Source organism: Protopterus annectens, chromosome 6.part0 (genome assembly GCF_019279795.1).
Source record: "Protopterus annectens isolate FY-2018-M chromosome 6.part0, PAN1.0, whole genome shotgun sequence".
Taxonomy (NCBI): Eukaryota; Metazoa; Chordata; order Ceratodontiformes; family Protopteridae; genus Protopterus; species Protopterus annectens.
In genome coordinates, this window is record NC_056737.1 from 703,978,039 (window position 1) to 703,995,436 (window position 17,398).

General features: G+C 33.5%; 1 protein-coding gene across 1 annotated transcript in view; it reads right to left on the reverse strand.

Annotated features, from left to right (window-relative positions):
* Window positions 1–17,398, reverse strand: part of SYNE2 (spectrin repeat containing nuclear envelope protein 2) — a 3,814,665-nt gene that overhangs the window by 966,143 nt on the left and 2,831,124 nt on the right. Inside the window, exon 95 of the mRNA XM_044073561.1 lies at window positions 11,684–11,884. Coding sequence (XP_043929496.1) covers window positions 11,684–11,884 — 201 coding nt within the window. The remainder of the gene's footprint in view (window positions 1–11,683; window positions 11,885–17,398) is intronic.

Genomic DNA, 17,398 nt, shown 5'->3' on the forward strand with positions numbered 1-17,398 from the left:
TTCCTGACGGGACACTATGGAGAAAATACAAAAGGAGGATGCAGACACAACCCTGAAAAATGATGGTGAGGTGGAAAAGAAAACATATGCAGAGAAAGTAAAAGAAGGAAAAAGTGGAGTAGCAGCAAAGAAGGCAGAAGAAAGTGAACAATGGAAGTATGTGGCAAGGATTCAAAGTAAAGAAGACAAAGAAATGGACAGATAGGAAGTGTGGGACAATTTAATAGCTCCTTTGGGTGTAAAAGTACATCAGGTAAGAACATTTATTCTTACTAACAAAGAAACATATTGTAACATTATATTTAAGACTGTTTTTTCAAAGGAAAATTTTCTTGTAGAATATGAAAAGAAGAAAGCCTGTAACCCATGAAGTCTTTATGTGATAAAAGCATTTAACACGGAAACAGAAGCTTTCATATACTATTTCAAACAGATGTAGAAAGAGAGACTTTGAAAGGACTTTTGAAAAGAATTACTGGACATTGCAAGGTTTATGATAAAAGGAGTTTACGGACTCATGACCGGGAATGTAATAAAGTGTTTACAATGGAAAGAGGAAAAAATATACATATACCAAGCATGATAAATGTGGCGGGGAATACGGGTGTTGTAAAATACTGGGGATAACCCAAAACATGCTTTTTTTGTGTGGAAAAGAAGGATATTTGTTAAATAACTGTAACAAAAGAAAATGTTATATTTGTGGGGAGACAGGCATGATGCAAAAAATGCAAATTGAAATGTTATAAATGTAACAATATTAGATATTCATGAATGTATTGCAAAAAATGAACATAACAGTAAGGAAAAAGTAAAAGAAGAAAACAAAGAGAAGAAATTGAAATAAAAGAAAAATAAGACGAGGAAAAAAAATAATAAAGAAAATACAGAAAAAGGTTCTGAAATAAGTGATGAAGAAGACAAACTGGGAGGTAGTAAAATGGGGAAAGAATTTTATTGGTAAAAGACAGAAAAAGAAAATTTAAAGAGATAAGTGCAAAAGAAAAAAAAGAAAGAAAGAAAATGCATGAAAAAAACATATACAGTTAAAGATTGGGGTTTGGTATAATGGTTACATTGTTTGACACACAAACACAACGTACACTGTTTGATTCTTACCTTTGAGAAGGAAAGTGGCTAGGCTTACAATGGCCTGTTAGGAAAGCTAGCCTAATAATTAGTTATGAACTTACAAAACCATGAACGAAAAGGGAAAAGAACATTTTAAAGTGCTTTCTGTAAATGTGAATAGTATTAAGAATGGAGTAAGAAGGATGGTTATTTTGCAGTGGTGTAATACATATGATGTAGCTGTAATTATATTAGAAGACATGAGATTTTTAACAAATGAAAAAAGATTACAAATAGAGAAACTATGGGAAGGGAAGATAATCAGGAATTTGGGAAATGAGAGATATTCTGGAATAGCGATATGCAACTTTAGCAAAAATGAGAAGAATGACCATTGTAGATTTGAAATGGAAAGAACAAGTATACAGAATTATAACAGTATATGCTTATAATAACTGTAAAGAAAAGGGAAGCTTATTTCATCAGATTTTAGACTATGTAGTGATAAATATGAGCATTATAATAACAACAGACTTTTAACAGGCAAGCGTAAAAAGAAAGGAGATGATATAAGACAAATTGTACAAGTTATAAGATGTGGTAAGTTAAAACTTTGGGACAAAAATTCATGGACTCACAAAAGGGGTATGCATATATTATTTTAAGGTATCAGAAAGTTTAGTTATAGGAGAAGGGATGCAGTTGAAACAGGACTTTCTGATCATCTAGCAATATGGCTAGAGATGAAAGAAAATAAGGAATATATAAAAATATAATAAATCCAATACGCAGTTCGAATGACAATAAAACACTCGATTTGCTTGTGTCTTTTGGCTTTTCCCGGTTAGGGGTCGCCACAGTGGAACTCCGGTCCGCTAATGCTTGGTAGTGGATTTTTACGTACCGGGTTACCAGCCTTGACGCATAACCTTCAACGAAGGCACGCCCCATTCATGTATGCCTCCACACAGAAGACGCTCTAGCTGAGAATCGAACAGGACAACATCTTGCTATGAGGCGACAACGCTACTGCAGCACCAACACCGCAGTAATAAAACACTCAATATTTATTAAAATTTTAAAATAGTGAATTTGTCCGCAGTGGCACTTAATATAGAACAAATAAATGTTCTCAGTAAAGGACTTAATTTTGTGCCATTGTCAAGGGCAAATATTGTGTCTGTGATAAATGCTTTAAGGGGTTTGTGTGGAAAATTTATTTGAAATGTCTTTTTCAAGGCAGGGCATGTAAACAACATTGTTTTAAAAAAAAACAAGTGTTTTTAATCCCCTCTTAAGGCCAGAGTTAGAAGCATTTTTGCTTACATGTGAAAAAGAAGTCAGGGAATTGTTGAATAAACACAACAAAAATTGTATTTATAATATGACTAAGACTGAGAAGGATGCTTTGCAGTTATAAGTGGATGATAAAGATATTTATATCACTAAGGCTGAGAAAGGTAATGCAGTAGTAGTCATGGACTATAGTTTTTTTTTATAAAAATAGAATCTATGAGTTATTGTCTGATGCTGACTTTTATGCAGAAGTGAATTGGATTGATATAGATAAAAGTTTTAATTTCATAAACTCAATGACTGAAGAGTAGTTAGTTTAAGGAAGAATCAGCAATGAGTTGGCTGGTAACTTTTGTGTGAATACACCCAAGGTGGGAAGGTTTTTCAGCCTTCCCAAAATACATAAGAGCTTGGATTCACCAAATTTTAGGCCTATAGTGGCCAATGGTGACAGTAAAATGGAGTCCATGGCAATCTATGTAGATAGATGCTTGTAAAAAAAAAATTATTTCTGCTGAATCATATATTAAGGATTCATTTAATTTTAAAAAAGTGTGAAGAATGTTTCCCTGAGAGATAATACATGGTTAGTAACTGTTGATGTATGTTCATTGTACACTGTAATTCACAATGAAGAAATAATTGAGAGTGTTACAGGAGTGCTGTGGGGTTGTCCTGATTTTAATGGTGAGGAAATTAGTCTGTTGGCTGAATTTTAGATGTAATATTGTCTTACATTTTTTTTAGCTTTCACAATAGCTTTTTTAAACAAAATAAAGGTGTGGCTATGGGGGCAGCTATGGCCCTGGGCTATGCCAATTTGTTCATGACTAGCTGGGAAAGATAATTTATTTTTAATTCTACGTTTGCTAGCAATATTTACTTTTACAAACGCTTTTTGATGACTTGTTTTTTTTTTTATGGGAAGGTTCTGAGTCAGAATTGTTGAAATTCTGTGAATATTTAAATTGTGTTACAAGTTATTTAAAGTTTTCTTTTAACAGAAGCAGAATTAGTGTGAATTACCTGGATCTGACTGTGTACAAGAAGGGGGGGGGATCTTGGTTAAAATTTAAAAAAAAGATATCCAGAGTAACAGATACTTGGAATATAGCAGTTTACACAGTGTGAGCTTGAAAAATAACATTGTGTTTGGTCAGCTTGATAGAATAAATAGACTCACTGATGAAGATGAATATTTTTTGGAAGAATGTGAGATGTTAAGAAAAAAAATAATCAGGGGTTACCCTATTGGGGTAATAATGAAGCAACAGAGAAAATTAAAGCTGTGAGGAAGAAAGGGACAATAAAGGATGATGGAAGAAATAGTGAAGGAGTAGATTATAATCTGAGTTGTACACTGGAAAATTCAGTAGATATGTACAGTATTAAGCAATTATCGCAAATAATTGGAAATTTCTGAAGAATTTCCAAGAGTTAGGTGCTTTTTTATATGAGAGTCCTACTTTTGTCACAAAAAAGGGAAAAGTCTTAAGGATTTTTTAGAAATCAAAAAATGTAATACTCCTATTACTTATAATGGGATGTCAAGATGTGAAGACTGCAATTATTGTAAGTTTTTGGTACTGGGGAACAAAATAGTAGTAAAGGCTCGGGACTTTACTATTAATATCAAGGGGAATTACAATTGCAAGTCTAAATTCATTGTGTATCTAGTATTATGTCATTCTTGCAATGAATTTTACATAGGAAGAACTATGCGTAGCTTCCGTTGCAGAATTTATGAGCACCTGAGGGCAGTTGAAAAACTGGATGTAACTAATGCCCTAGCAATACATGTTGTTAACTGTCATAACAGAGTTAAAGTGGGTTTCAGTTTTACTGTTATTGACCAAGTTTCAAATGCAGACAAGAGATGGGATGCAGAAGTGGATTTAAACTGGAAAGAATATGCTTGGCAAGTGAGGCTAAACACAGGTGCAGGTCCAGGTATGAATGATATGGAAAACTTTAAAGCAGTGTTATGTAAGAAAGGGTTAAAACACTGCTAATGTTTTGGGTCATGTGACTTGAGCAAACTATAAATGTGAATTTTGCATGTGTGACAACCAGGGCTGAAGAAGTTCTTTGTGAATGAAAGTGCTTACCGGTTGTTTTTTGTTTTAATAAATATTGAGTGTTTTATTGTCATTTGAACTGCGTATTGGATTTATTACATTTACAATTGGAACTGTGGAGATTTATTTGAATATATAAAAATAGGCAAGGGAATAAAAAGGATAACTGAGAAAGCAAGCAATGAAGAAGGAAAGAGATTAGTAATACAGTTATGGAAAGATCATATTACCATCCAAACATTTTTTTAAAAAACTGGTCTGAATGGTGGATGATATTAAGAGAAAAATATAAAAAATGTTTTTTTTACAGTGGCAATATGATGTGAGAAAAGTAGAGAATGAAAAATATAAGAAGCATACAATGATGCATTGGAAGCTTTAAAACATAATGCTAGAAAGTACTTTGACAAAGAAAAATAATTATATGAAAGAACTCAAAAAAAAATACAAGAATTGTTATACGAGCAAAGATATTTTTTACAAGAAAAAAGAGAATATTAAGTTACTTAAGCAGACTAGTAAAGGAAAATGATAGTGTAATGAGAGACATAAAATGTAAAAACAGAAAGAGAAAGAAGTTGTGAAAACATTATGAATAGTGTAGTACAATATGTAAAAACGATGTTTAAAGGGAAAAAAAAGGTAGTGAAAAAAACATGGAAAGTAAAAAAAAAAAAGTTAACAGAAAAAAAGAATAAAGAGCTGGAAAAGGAGATTTCTTTAAATGAGCTAAGTAAAGTATCAGGGCAGGCAGATTCAGCTGCAGAACCAGATAGAATATTATGAAATATATAAAAATTTAAAGGACAGGCAAAATATATATATTTTTTAAAGATTTTGAATGAATGCTTAAATGAAGGTTTTATGTATAAAGAATTATCTAGTGGAATACTTAAATTCATATGGAAGAAGGAAGACAGATGAGAATTAAAAAAACTGAAGACGACTAGTATTGAATAATAATGAGTACAAGATCTTTATGAAAATAATACAACAGAGATTTGAAACTAAAATGGAAAATATTATGGAAGAAAACATATATAGTATAAAGGAGAAGGGCTGTCAAGAGTTATTAATGATAGAGAAACTGTGGATGATATTATGAACAGAAAAGGAGAACCAAAAATCATGATAGGAAACCTTAATAAGGCCTTTGACACAATTGGACATGAAATCTTATGTGTAATAATGAAAGAACATAATATATAATTGAGAAAGTTAGGAAATTATGTAGGTCAGCATATAGCAATAAATAAGGTAAAAAACTTGTAAATGACTAGTTAAGCCAAGAGGTACATATGAAGATGGTGTAAGACATGGATGCCCAATGAGTTGTACATTCTTTGCATTAGTTATGAATGTGATAGTATGTGAAATAAGTTAGACAATGGAGGAGGCAGGGAATATAACACCTGAAGGGTTAAGAATTCCAGTTCTGTTAACATATGCAGATGACATTGTTTGTTTGTGTCTTTTGGCTTTTCCTGGTTAGGGGTCGCCACAGCGGAACTCCGGTCTGCTAATGATTGGTAGTGGATTTTTACGTACCGGGTTACCAGCCTTGACGCACAACCTTCAACGAAGGCACGCCCCATTCACGTATGCCTCCACACAGAAGATGCTCTAGCTGAGAATCGAACGGGACAACATCTTGCTATGAGGCGACAACGCTACCGCAGCCCCAGATGGCATAATAATTGCAAAAAAAAATGGATAAAAGAAGTAATACTTTGTACAAATGACTGTCTAGAGATGACAGGGATGGCTTTAAATAAAGAGTAAAGTAAAGATTTAGGTGATATTGTAAAGATTGGGGGTATATATTTTACAATGAATGAAATTTCTGTGTTAGGTATAAAATTTGGGAATAAAGATGCAAGCAGAATTTAGTGGGAAAAAAAAAACAATAGAAGAAATACAGCAAAAAGATCTTTTCTGGAGAACGTATAAATTATCATTCACAAAAAAGGGCTTATTTGATAAATTCAGTACTGATGGGGAAAATAATGATTTCCCTTCAGGATCTCAAACTACTGAACTCCTGAATTTCAGCAGCCCGAGACTAGAAAGGTAAAAGGGCAGAATACCGAAACCCCAGAAGCGCGAAATTCAAAATCTCAAAGTTCTGAGATTTTGAATTAGTGGTTCTGGTGTTGTGGTGTGTGAGTGGATGGTTGGAGATGTAGGTAAGTATCTGTGTTTTACGGGTATTGGGTAGAGGCTTTAGTGTATGTCTGTGTGTTTTGCTAGTGTGATGTGTGTGTGAGAGGGGAATGTAGCTTGTGTAGTGGTGTTTTTATGTGTTTGTGTAGTGCGACATCGGAGTTAGCATATTTAAGTAGGGGGTGTGGGGGGTGCAGTGTTTGTGTCTGTGTATGTGTAGGAAGGTGTATGTTTGTGTCTGTGTGTGTGGTATGTTTTGTTTAGAAGTCACAATTTTAAATTTTGAGCTTCTGGGGTTTCGTCTTTATGGATTTTCGGCTTCATGGTCTCAGGATACTGAAATTCGAGATTTCAGTATTTTGAGATTATGATTAGCAGGTGTATTTATGTTGCCAGCAGTATATGAAAAGGAATTATTGCAAATCTTTTTTTTTCATTTATATGGGGTTCTAAATTAAACCCAGTAAAAAGGTGAGTTTTGTATGTAAATAAAAGAGGAGAAGGATTAGAGTTAATTAACCCAGTGGTATATGCTGCTTCATTAAATTTGTACAAAGTGTTAAAGTGGATAAATGAAAAAGAGGTCAGATTAGTAGTAAAACTATATAAATAGAAGTATGATACATTTTGGGGTATGGTAAAAAAAAATCAGTTGTTGTTGTATCTTTCGGCTTTTCCCGGTTAGGGGTCGCCACAGCGGAACACCGGTCCACTAATGATTGGCAGTAGATTTTTACTTACCGACTTGCCAGGCCTGATACACAGCCTTCAACAAAGGTACACCCATTCACGCATGTCTCCACACTGAAGACGCTTTAACTGAGAATCGAACAGGACGACGTCTTACTGTGAGGTGACAGAGAAAAAGAGTGTACAAGTGAGGAAATAAAATGTTACCAAGAAAAATATTTTTGTGGAAAATAAAAACTGATGATAAAGAAAAAGATAGAAAAGTATGGTATAAGAATGTAATGATAAAACATTACTGCATAAAACCACAGGAAAATCTTACAGATGAAAAAATTAAAGCTATAAAAATAAGAAACAAATGCTGTAATCAGAAAGTAGAATGTCAAGATTTTTTGTGTGGTAACGGGTAATAGATAAATTGTCAGTAAAAGGAAATATGCCATATAAAAAGAAAAATAATAGATTATGTTTATATTGTCAAGAAGAAGAAACTATGGAATATGTGTTTTTGAAATGTAAAAAAGTAAAAAATATGGGGGAAACTATGTGTAAAAGATTTTTTGAAGATATAAAAGAAGTGGATAATAAACATGGATATGATCAAATATGGATATTATAACAACAGAAGTAAAGAATATGTTAAAATAATAGATAAAAAGTTATTTTATGTTATATGGGTTATATGGAATAAAAGAATAAATGAAATTATGTTTAATGGTAAATAGATTTTAGCAAAGATATTAAGTAAAATAAGATGGTGGCTATGGAAAAAGGAGTGGGTGTCTAACAGGGATAAACATTTAGCATGATTGTAAAGGAAATTCTGACTGTGTAAACACATTTGTATATTATGTAAATACTTTACAAATAAGAGCTATTTTTGTACATAAATAACAGACCCCTACTCTTTTTGATAAGTACTGTGGGATCTTTTTACACATCTGAGTTCCACCAACTCAAGCAGATGTGACCTTAGTTTAACATCTTATCCAAAGGACAGACACTCAAGAGTACAGCACTTTCTAATGCTGTACTGCAGAGTCATCAATTTGAAAATTAATACAATCACCTGGAGTGGGAATATAACCCACAGCCTACTGATCCTCTAATACTAAATGTGAGCATGCCACCTGTTGAGCCACTGACACTATTTGCCAAGAGAATTTATTTTGGAAGAGGAACAGAGTCACCCATGACAAGTTTGAACTCTTGAAAGTATATCTATTTTAGAAGATGATTCTTCAGGATTTGGGGAGAGGAATTAGAATATAGTATCAGAACAAATGACCAATATAAGTAATCAAATACTTTCAAGAATAAGTGGAAGAGGTATGTGCTATGAATGGAGGAAGAAGGAGTGACAGGTCTGTGTCAGCTTCCCTATCCAGGGGCAATGGCTCTGACTCATCACTTAGCCAACAATTACAGGGACCATTGGGTGTTGCATCTGCAAAGCGTGGGTCTACTGAGTACACACTTCCCCCAGGCAGTTCCACTGGCTGGGTAGGTCAGCATGATGCGCACACTTTCCACTGCACACAGAACTTAGTGGAGTTCAACAAAACTATTACAACAAGGACGAGCTCCAACAGAGACAGTAGATGGGTCTGTAAGACTTGAAAGCTGGTCCACACCTTACTGCCGAAAATGAATGGGTCATAGGACTCTTGCCTAGTCCAGTGATACCTGGCTCCCACGTCTGATAGAATAAATGGACCAACTGGGTAAAGGGAGTGAAGCTTTTAAGCAGATCCAGTGGAGGTGCAGTGTGTGTGTGTGTGTGTGTGTGTGTGTGTGTGTGTGTGTATATCCATATATATATATATATATATATATATATATATATATATATATATAAATAAATGTGCATATAGATCCATGTTGTTACATCACAACTACGGAAAAACAAACTGAACCTCGTTGAGTCTATATGACCAAGACTCAATAATTGTAATTGTGAAAACAAAAACAGTAATAAAACTCTGTTTTTGCAAGGTGGCAAGCACCCCTGTACCTCCACACCCCCTGATAATTATATATACCAATTCCAAAATTGCACTATAGTGTGGAAGGGGGAAATTCCCCAATCTCCACTGTACCACAATGTCAGTACAATTGCTTCACCTTTTTGGAAAGTCGACCATATAGTCTCAAACATATGAAATTCCGCTTTTTAAAAAGTCAGTTTTCCAAATGGCACCCGTATATGTATATATGTATGTGTATTCCTGTACACTCTAGGAAGGGAAAGCATGCATAGGGGGCTAGCTGAAAATCCAGAATTGTTCTGACCAAGCTCATATCCTCCACTGGCATCCTTCAATGTTCATAAGAGAATTCTTCAGTTGAGCCAGGAACTGTAGGGACAAAATGTGCAAAGACTCCAGACCTTGAAGTTTTCTTGTAATGTAGGCTCAACCTCATTAGTACAAGTCTTTCAGAAGTACACAAAAACAATGTCAATTATTATCCAGCAATAGTGGCTGCAGTTTGCCCAAGAAAAAGGAGTAACCAAATGAATAAAATCTCATGGAAAGTTCCAAAGTATAACTCCAACAGATAACCAGTGGCTAGTGAGTCATTCCAATAAAATTATGTGGCCAAAGAAGAATGCACTTCTAATGACACTCTAACAATACCTACTTGTACTAACATTGACATTACAGTTTAAGCAGAATTTTAACTGATTGTGCAAATCAGTGACAGAGGGTTGCTGATTCACTTCCAATAAAATAAAGTTTTTATCAACAAATGTAAGACAGAGGGAAGACCTGTGTGTGTGTGTGTGTGTGTGTGTGTGTGTGTGTGTGTGTGTGTGTGTGTGTGGTATTCTTCCATTAATAAACATTATTAAATCTAGTTCTAAGAAATGCTACTTGGCGCAAGTTGGTGAAAGGAGCATGACAACTCACTCTTTAAAATCAGGGACAGTTGAGAGGATTGTGGATGTGTCCATGTGGGGGAAGGTTTTGGTACTAAGCTGGGATAAACACTAATTGATACCAGGGAGAATACATAATTATTACCGGAACCCACTTAAACAGATGACACAGGTCTAGCATCACAGTGCACTTTGCAATCAATAAAAAAGTATGAAATTCTAATATATGGCATTACTGACTGACTGTAAGGAGCCATGACTTGAGAGGGTAGGGGCAAAAGCAAAACGAGTCATTGGGAATGTTTTGCCAACTTGGGGGTAAGTAAGAGGTGTGTGTGTGTGTGTGTGTGTGTGTGTGTGTGTGTGTGTGTGTGTGTGTGTGTGTGTGTGTGTGTGTGTGTGTGTGTGCGTGCATTTCTGAATGTTTACAAGTGTGTGGATCAGTGAATGATGGGGTTGCCTCTGCAAAAGCGATGCATGAGCTGCCAGTGTTGACTACAAGAGGAAATTGCTGATCTGTACTCATGGTGGTTAAGGGTGATTCAGAGACATTTTCCCACATCATGACAACAGTCCCTTTTGGCAGTAGCTCCTTCTGCCAGAGGTGGGGTTCTTCCTGAATCCCTGGGATGGTATTCATTAGGGAGGACTAAGGGTAAAATTAGCCTGATAGTCTGTATCTTTTTCTAAGAGAATGACAAGTGCAGATACTTAAATTAGTAGGAAAAATCATAGTACTTTCTGGGAAAAAAATCAAGAGTAGTTATTGAATTAAACACTAAGAATGAATAGTTAACAGGGGAAACACCAGAGATAAAAAAAAACAGTTATTACATGAGAGGATAACGTGCAGTGTCCCAGAATGCTAACACAGGCCAATTGCCACCTGAACTAGTGGTCTTTTAAGGAAATGATCTACCTCAACATTTTAGAAGGATGGTATGTAAAGAAACACAACTTAAAACATATGCAATTATCTGCATAAATAAACAAATGCCACACTGTTCAAGAAATTTCAGAGCACCTGTTTCAAAAAGTTTGCATGTTTCAGTCCTGCCTCCAAAGGTAACTTGGAAGTATAACTACAAGGAAGTTTAAAACAAGAAAAGTGGTGTGATAAAAATCAAGACACAACTGTGCCTACTTATATTACAGTAACATAATTTAAGCCACAAGTTAAATTAAGCACATACCTACACAGCAAACCTTTTCATAGCTGATCATGATAAAACAAGAAATATTACAGGCCTGAGGTATGTTCTGGTCTATAAATGTTTTCTTATTCTATGGCCTCTATAATTTGAAAGCCTAAAGATCTTTTACACTCATTGCACATTTTCAGTATACAAAATGCTGTATTATCATATATTAAATAGCTGAAAATGTACTTTTCAGAAAAAACGCAATGACTATTTTTCACTCAACCAAGTGAAAAAAAATCCATACTGCCAACCTCCACACTTGTTCAATGCAACCTTTCTTATTAAAAAGTATGTTACTATACCTTGTAATCCTGAAGGTATTTCTGCAGATCTGTTTTATTCCTGGGCAGATGCTTTGTACTTTGAGACAGTTGTTCTTGTCCAGCATCTACTAATTCTACAAGGCCATGTACCAGTCTGTTATACTGAGTCTCAGAGGTTAGGTTCTGTACTATTTCTTCTTTTCGGCTCCTCAGTATACTCCATGTGTTATCAAGAACATCCTGGAAATTAAAGTTTAGCTTTCAATAAAGTTTATTGCATTACTATTGCTTTTCATAACTTTTTGCTGGTTGCCTATTCAACAGAGCAGAGTCCCTCTAAATTTCAAAAGAATCAATAGAATCATAGCCATATTCCAGTTTTATAAGTTCTGTGTAGTATAATGCAAACCCTAGACCTGCTGTATAACTCACATTAAATCAACATCACTGATTACCCTTGTCAAGAATCCCAACAGTAGCCAGTCTGACTCGATTATTCTACTTGCTGACAAAAAGACAACTTCTGTGAAACCTACCTGATATCAGAGCAAGGCTTGACACTTACCAGACACTGAGGCATGTTCTGACAATGATTTTCTTTAAGACAGTTACTGTGATGCCTACCAAATATTGGACCATGGTGTGGTGTGACAATGACTTTATTTCCTTGCCTCTTGTATTACTAGACTTTACTGAATATTTCATAAACATGAACAAAGTAAGGTTTGACAAAAGGGAATGAAAACACTCTGGAAAAAGAGAACGAATGACATTACAATCCTCTGCCTGTGAAAGACCAATAAGCAATTATCTCACCAACTCTCCTTCCTATTCCCATCTCCCATCAGCCAGCAAAACCAGTTGGATGTGAACTTTATTACTCTTTGAAATGAGGTACAAAGGTAGCTTTAGCTGTTTTATTATTCATTCCATAAGTTGCAGGATTTGTCTTGCAAAAAAAATTCAAATTATGCGATACAGATAAGTGACATGACACTGGTGATGTCTTTCATGCTTACCTTGTCTACATTGCAGTAATTGGCTATTTCTCTGTACATTAATGCTATCCATGTTTTTATTCTCACAGTTGTCAAAGGACAGCTACGACTCTAGACATATTTCCTTTCCCTGAGAGTATTTTCCTTCTTACAGAATGATCCTCATACTTCCATATATTAAAAAGGCATGACTTAGCAGTTTATTTTCCTCTGTGTCATCTCTGTCCATCTCAACTTCCTCAGTGCTGCCAATGAGCCAAAAAAAAAAAAAACAGACCAAAAATACGGGAAACAATAGAATATCAAAAACCTCTCTTCTCCTTTAAACTGATATAGACATCCTGAAATTACATCTACCAATTCCTAGATTGTCATACCTCAGAGAAAAGGAAATATTCAGAGAAACAGCATCTTGGACTTAGTATATGTAAGTCTGTTCTTTTGGCTATTCAGTTTCTGCATTTTGGGACTCAATGTAGTAGGTCACAACATTTCACATGGTTACCCTTTAACACTGCTGTTTCTAAAAATACAATGACTACTTTCTTCTAGTACGATTTGTAAGTATATTTCATGATATCTTCTACTGTTACTTTTTAATCTTGCCGGAACAAGCCGATCCAGAACACTATCACAATTAACAAATATTTAAATAAATGCATCAATAAATAGCATTGTCTGTGTCTGAGCTTTGCTAGGAGACCTCGATTCTTCCAGTCCACTGTTATGGGCTAGTGAAGGGGATGAAGTATCCTTGGTCATTCCTTCCAATATAACCAACATGTCTTGTGAGGTAATAGCTTTTGAAAAATGTTTTCTTACAAATCATTTTTCAGTCATCTTTCCACAATTCTACAGCCTCTATTTTGAAAAGCTGAGAGACAAAAACCAGCTTAAGTAACATTGATAGGCATGTGCCAGGTCCTTCCTTTTCGTCAGATATGCAACCATGGTGAGTTACAGAGTAATTACAACCTTACTGGGTAGCATTTCTCTCAACTAACCAGATTTTCACAGAATGTCCAGATTTTTACCTCATATTTTTTTGGTCTGTTCTTAATAAAATTTGTAGTTTTCTGGCATATCACTGAGGACTGAATTCACTAAATAATGACATATGTTTGAGTTTCAGACTTCATATCCTTTAGAAAATGTAAATCCTGCTATTCTTGCAACTTTCTAAGTTTATGAGAGCAATATTTAAAACCTGTCCCTATTTATGGGCCTTTGTCCTCTCATTATTTCAGGCTTTGTCCAAATCTCTTGCACTTAGAGGTTGAGAAGTATGCTGGGTTGTAAGTTTCCATGCTAAATATGACATGGGAGGGACTCAACTGTAATTGTCCTTGGGAAATTTTTAGTGGATTCTAAGACTTCAGTGCACTGAAAAAGTCCATCCATGTCTTTATATTTTCTTTTTCATCCAGTGTGCGTATACAAATCTGTTCTTGTACATTTTGATTTAGCGAGTCCCCTTAACTTATCCATAAGCTGTTATATCATGAACTCCATTAAGAAGCCATGTGAAGGTTATAAAGGGTCAAACAGGATTACCAGTTCTTATATTAAAGTTATAGGATTTCTCTAATTCTGAGGAAAAAAACTCGTTAGAATTGCAATTTATCTGGAGAAAGCTCATACTTCATTACTAAAATTGTCTCTCAATTGAATAAGCAAAGGTAAAGCAAATCTTGGCAGCATAAAATAATTAGTCCAGACTGACTGACATTCTGTGGACCAGCAAGTTATTGGTATACTCTTTTATTAAACAGCTATTACATTTTGACAATACATGAAAACAAAATCTATTAAAACATTAGAGCTATTTACAAAAGTCCATAACAATATTTTCTTTATACATAATCAAACCATTAATACTCTAAGTAGATCACTCAACTTTTGCCAAGATATATATTAACGAGTGATATTAGGGCTTCTCATCTCTATAGTTGACAATTCTTTTTTATATAATTCTTTGTTAAATGTATACATTCTATAAATTATGGTAGTTTTGCTCGTCCATTTTTTCTGACAACTTTCCTAGCTATAGCTAAAACAGAGCAAAGAAGATGCACTTGTGATGTTGGGATAAAATCTAGAGCTGTAGCATTAAATAAGATCAAACAAATTAGTGATAATTCATCTGTCTAACCACAATGCTTGAGTAAAAATGTTAAACTCTGTCCAAAAAGGTGATTTTATTCTACACTCTAATACCATATGAACCCATCCTACATTTAATGCTTATCCACATCTCCAGCATTTAATATTTAATTTATATATTAATGCAACTTTATGAGGCCTTAGAATAGCTCCTTGCAAATACTTCCATGTGAATAGTTTCCAATAAAGTGAAAAGCTAGATTTTCCTACAGATTTCAACAACATTTTTTTTTATTTACATCTGAAAAAATGTCATCATTTAATTCTGTAAAATAATTCCAAAATATCAAATCAGGAAAGTAAAGTCTATTCTAATAGTTCTATATATTTTAGATAAATATGACTTATTACTTATTAAATTACTATTAATACCGAATAAAAAAATCTAAGATTTTTGGGACAGATTTCATAAGTGAATAAAATGATACTTTTGTTACTAACAAATTCCTTACAAATTTCTAAACTCAACCAATTATGTTTTTCCTAAACTATATTTAGCTAGAAGATAATCTGCCAAATGTATTTTATTAACATTTAGGAACTGATGCCAAAAGATTAAGCTATCTTTAAGCTCTAACATTTTACTCAAATTAAATGTTTCTAAACATTCATTTGTATATGTTATATGAAACAAAAATAAGACATCTTTAACCTTATAATTAAAATTCATATATTTCTTAAATTGGAGAAGAATATGATTGACAAAAGGAATGGAAGTAAAGTTATTACCACTGTTTATACAAAATTATTTTAGGATCCAATAACATTTATAAAACACAAGTTGTGTATGAGATTCTACAATAAATTTATTAGTAGAAAATACAATTCTTTCATGGATTGATTTCCATTTTGAATCATATGAAGAGTTTAGCCACTGAACTATTTATTTTAATGATTACTGATTTAACATATAATTCAATATTTGGTAAACCTATAATATCTTCCAGCTTTTTGTATGTCATTCAAAATATAGACTTAGTTTATTTGAATACCACAGAAATTTAAGAAGAATAGTTTATTTTCTCTAAAATAGTATTGGAAAGGGTTGTAATTAGTGACTGAATATAAAACAAGACATTTTGCAACATTACCATTTTAACTAATGTAAGAATATCTTCTACTGTGTAAAATAATTTATTCCAATTTGTGGTTAATTGACTAATCATATTAATTATATTTTTATAATTTACTAATACTAAATCTTTACAATTAGATGTTATAACAATTCCAATATATTCAATTTGTGTATTATCCTAATTAAAATTACTATATATTTTAAAAAAAATATGTTTTTATTATTAGCTATGCATTTGTTTTACAATGATTAAATGTCAAGCTTGAAATCTCTTCAAAACAATTCATAGAATTAATTATATATTTTAACAATGATTCTATACTACCAATAGTAAATATCAACAAAAACTGTATTTTAGAGGTATACTTCTCATCAATTGAAAATCCCTTTATATTCTTATTTGATCTAATGTAAAAGGGTTTAAAGGTATACATGCATAAAGGGTTCTATAATCAATGCAAACAACAATGGAGAGACTGGACAACCTTGTTTTGTGCCTTTTAGATTTTAAATTATCTAGAAAGAAAGGAGCCTATCTTGACAACTGAAAATTAGACATTACAGAGTTTTCTTATTAAATTTATAAACCCCAGAGAGAAGCTGTATTTTTTAAGCACTTTATACAAATAAAGCCAATTCACTAAGTCGAAAGATTTAGCTATATCCCAACTTATGATTGAAAGTTCTTTTTTATTTTTGTTGGCAAAATGTATTAATGTTGTTGTTGTCATTGTTGTGTCTTTCGGCTTTTCCCGGTTAGGGGTCGCCACAGTGGAACTCCGGTCCGCTAATGATTGGCAGTGGATTTTTATGTGCCGAGTTGCCAGCCCTGACGCACAACCTTCAATGAAGGTACGCCCATTCACGCATGTCCAATCGAATGGGACAATGTCTTGATGTGAGGCGACAACACTACCGCAGCACCACCATGTATTAAGTCTAATAATATTATCTTGAACCCTCCTATTCAATACAAATCCAGTTTGATCATCATTTATTATTCCTGGCAAAATAACATTTATCCTATTGGCTAGAATAGGTAAAAATAACTTATAATCAACATTCAAAAGTGAAATAGGACAATATGAAGAACATAATTTAGGATACTTATCTTGCTTTAATATAGGTGAAATGAGAACATCTCCATGGTGGGGATACACTGGAAGTAGATTAAATTTCTTCAAAAGCTTTTAACAAAATTTTTAATACATTGTAAGGAATTAACTTGTACACCTCTGGTATTATGCCATCTAATCCTGGGGCCTTGTTGGTTTTAATATTTTTAATTTGATTTTTTAATCTTTAAGTGAAAATGACTTATCAGTTCTAATTCTATGTTCATTAGTTAACTTATAGTGTATATTATCTTTCTATAAGCTATCAACTATTGTTCTCTAAACTGTTATTATTATTAATTTGTTCATAATGGCTCCTAAAACAGTTTAATATATCCATTACATTTATCTGTCACTATTTTTTACTTTCAGTACTATATGACATCTCCTTATTATGGTTTAT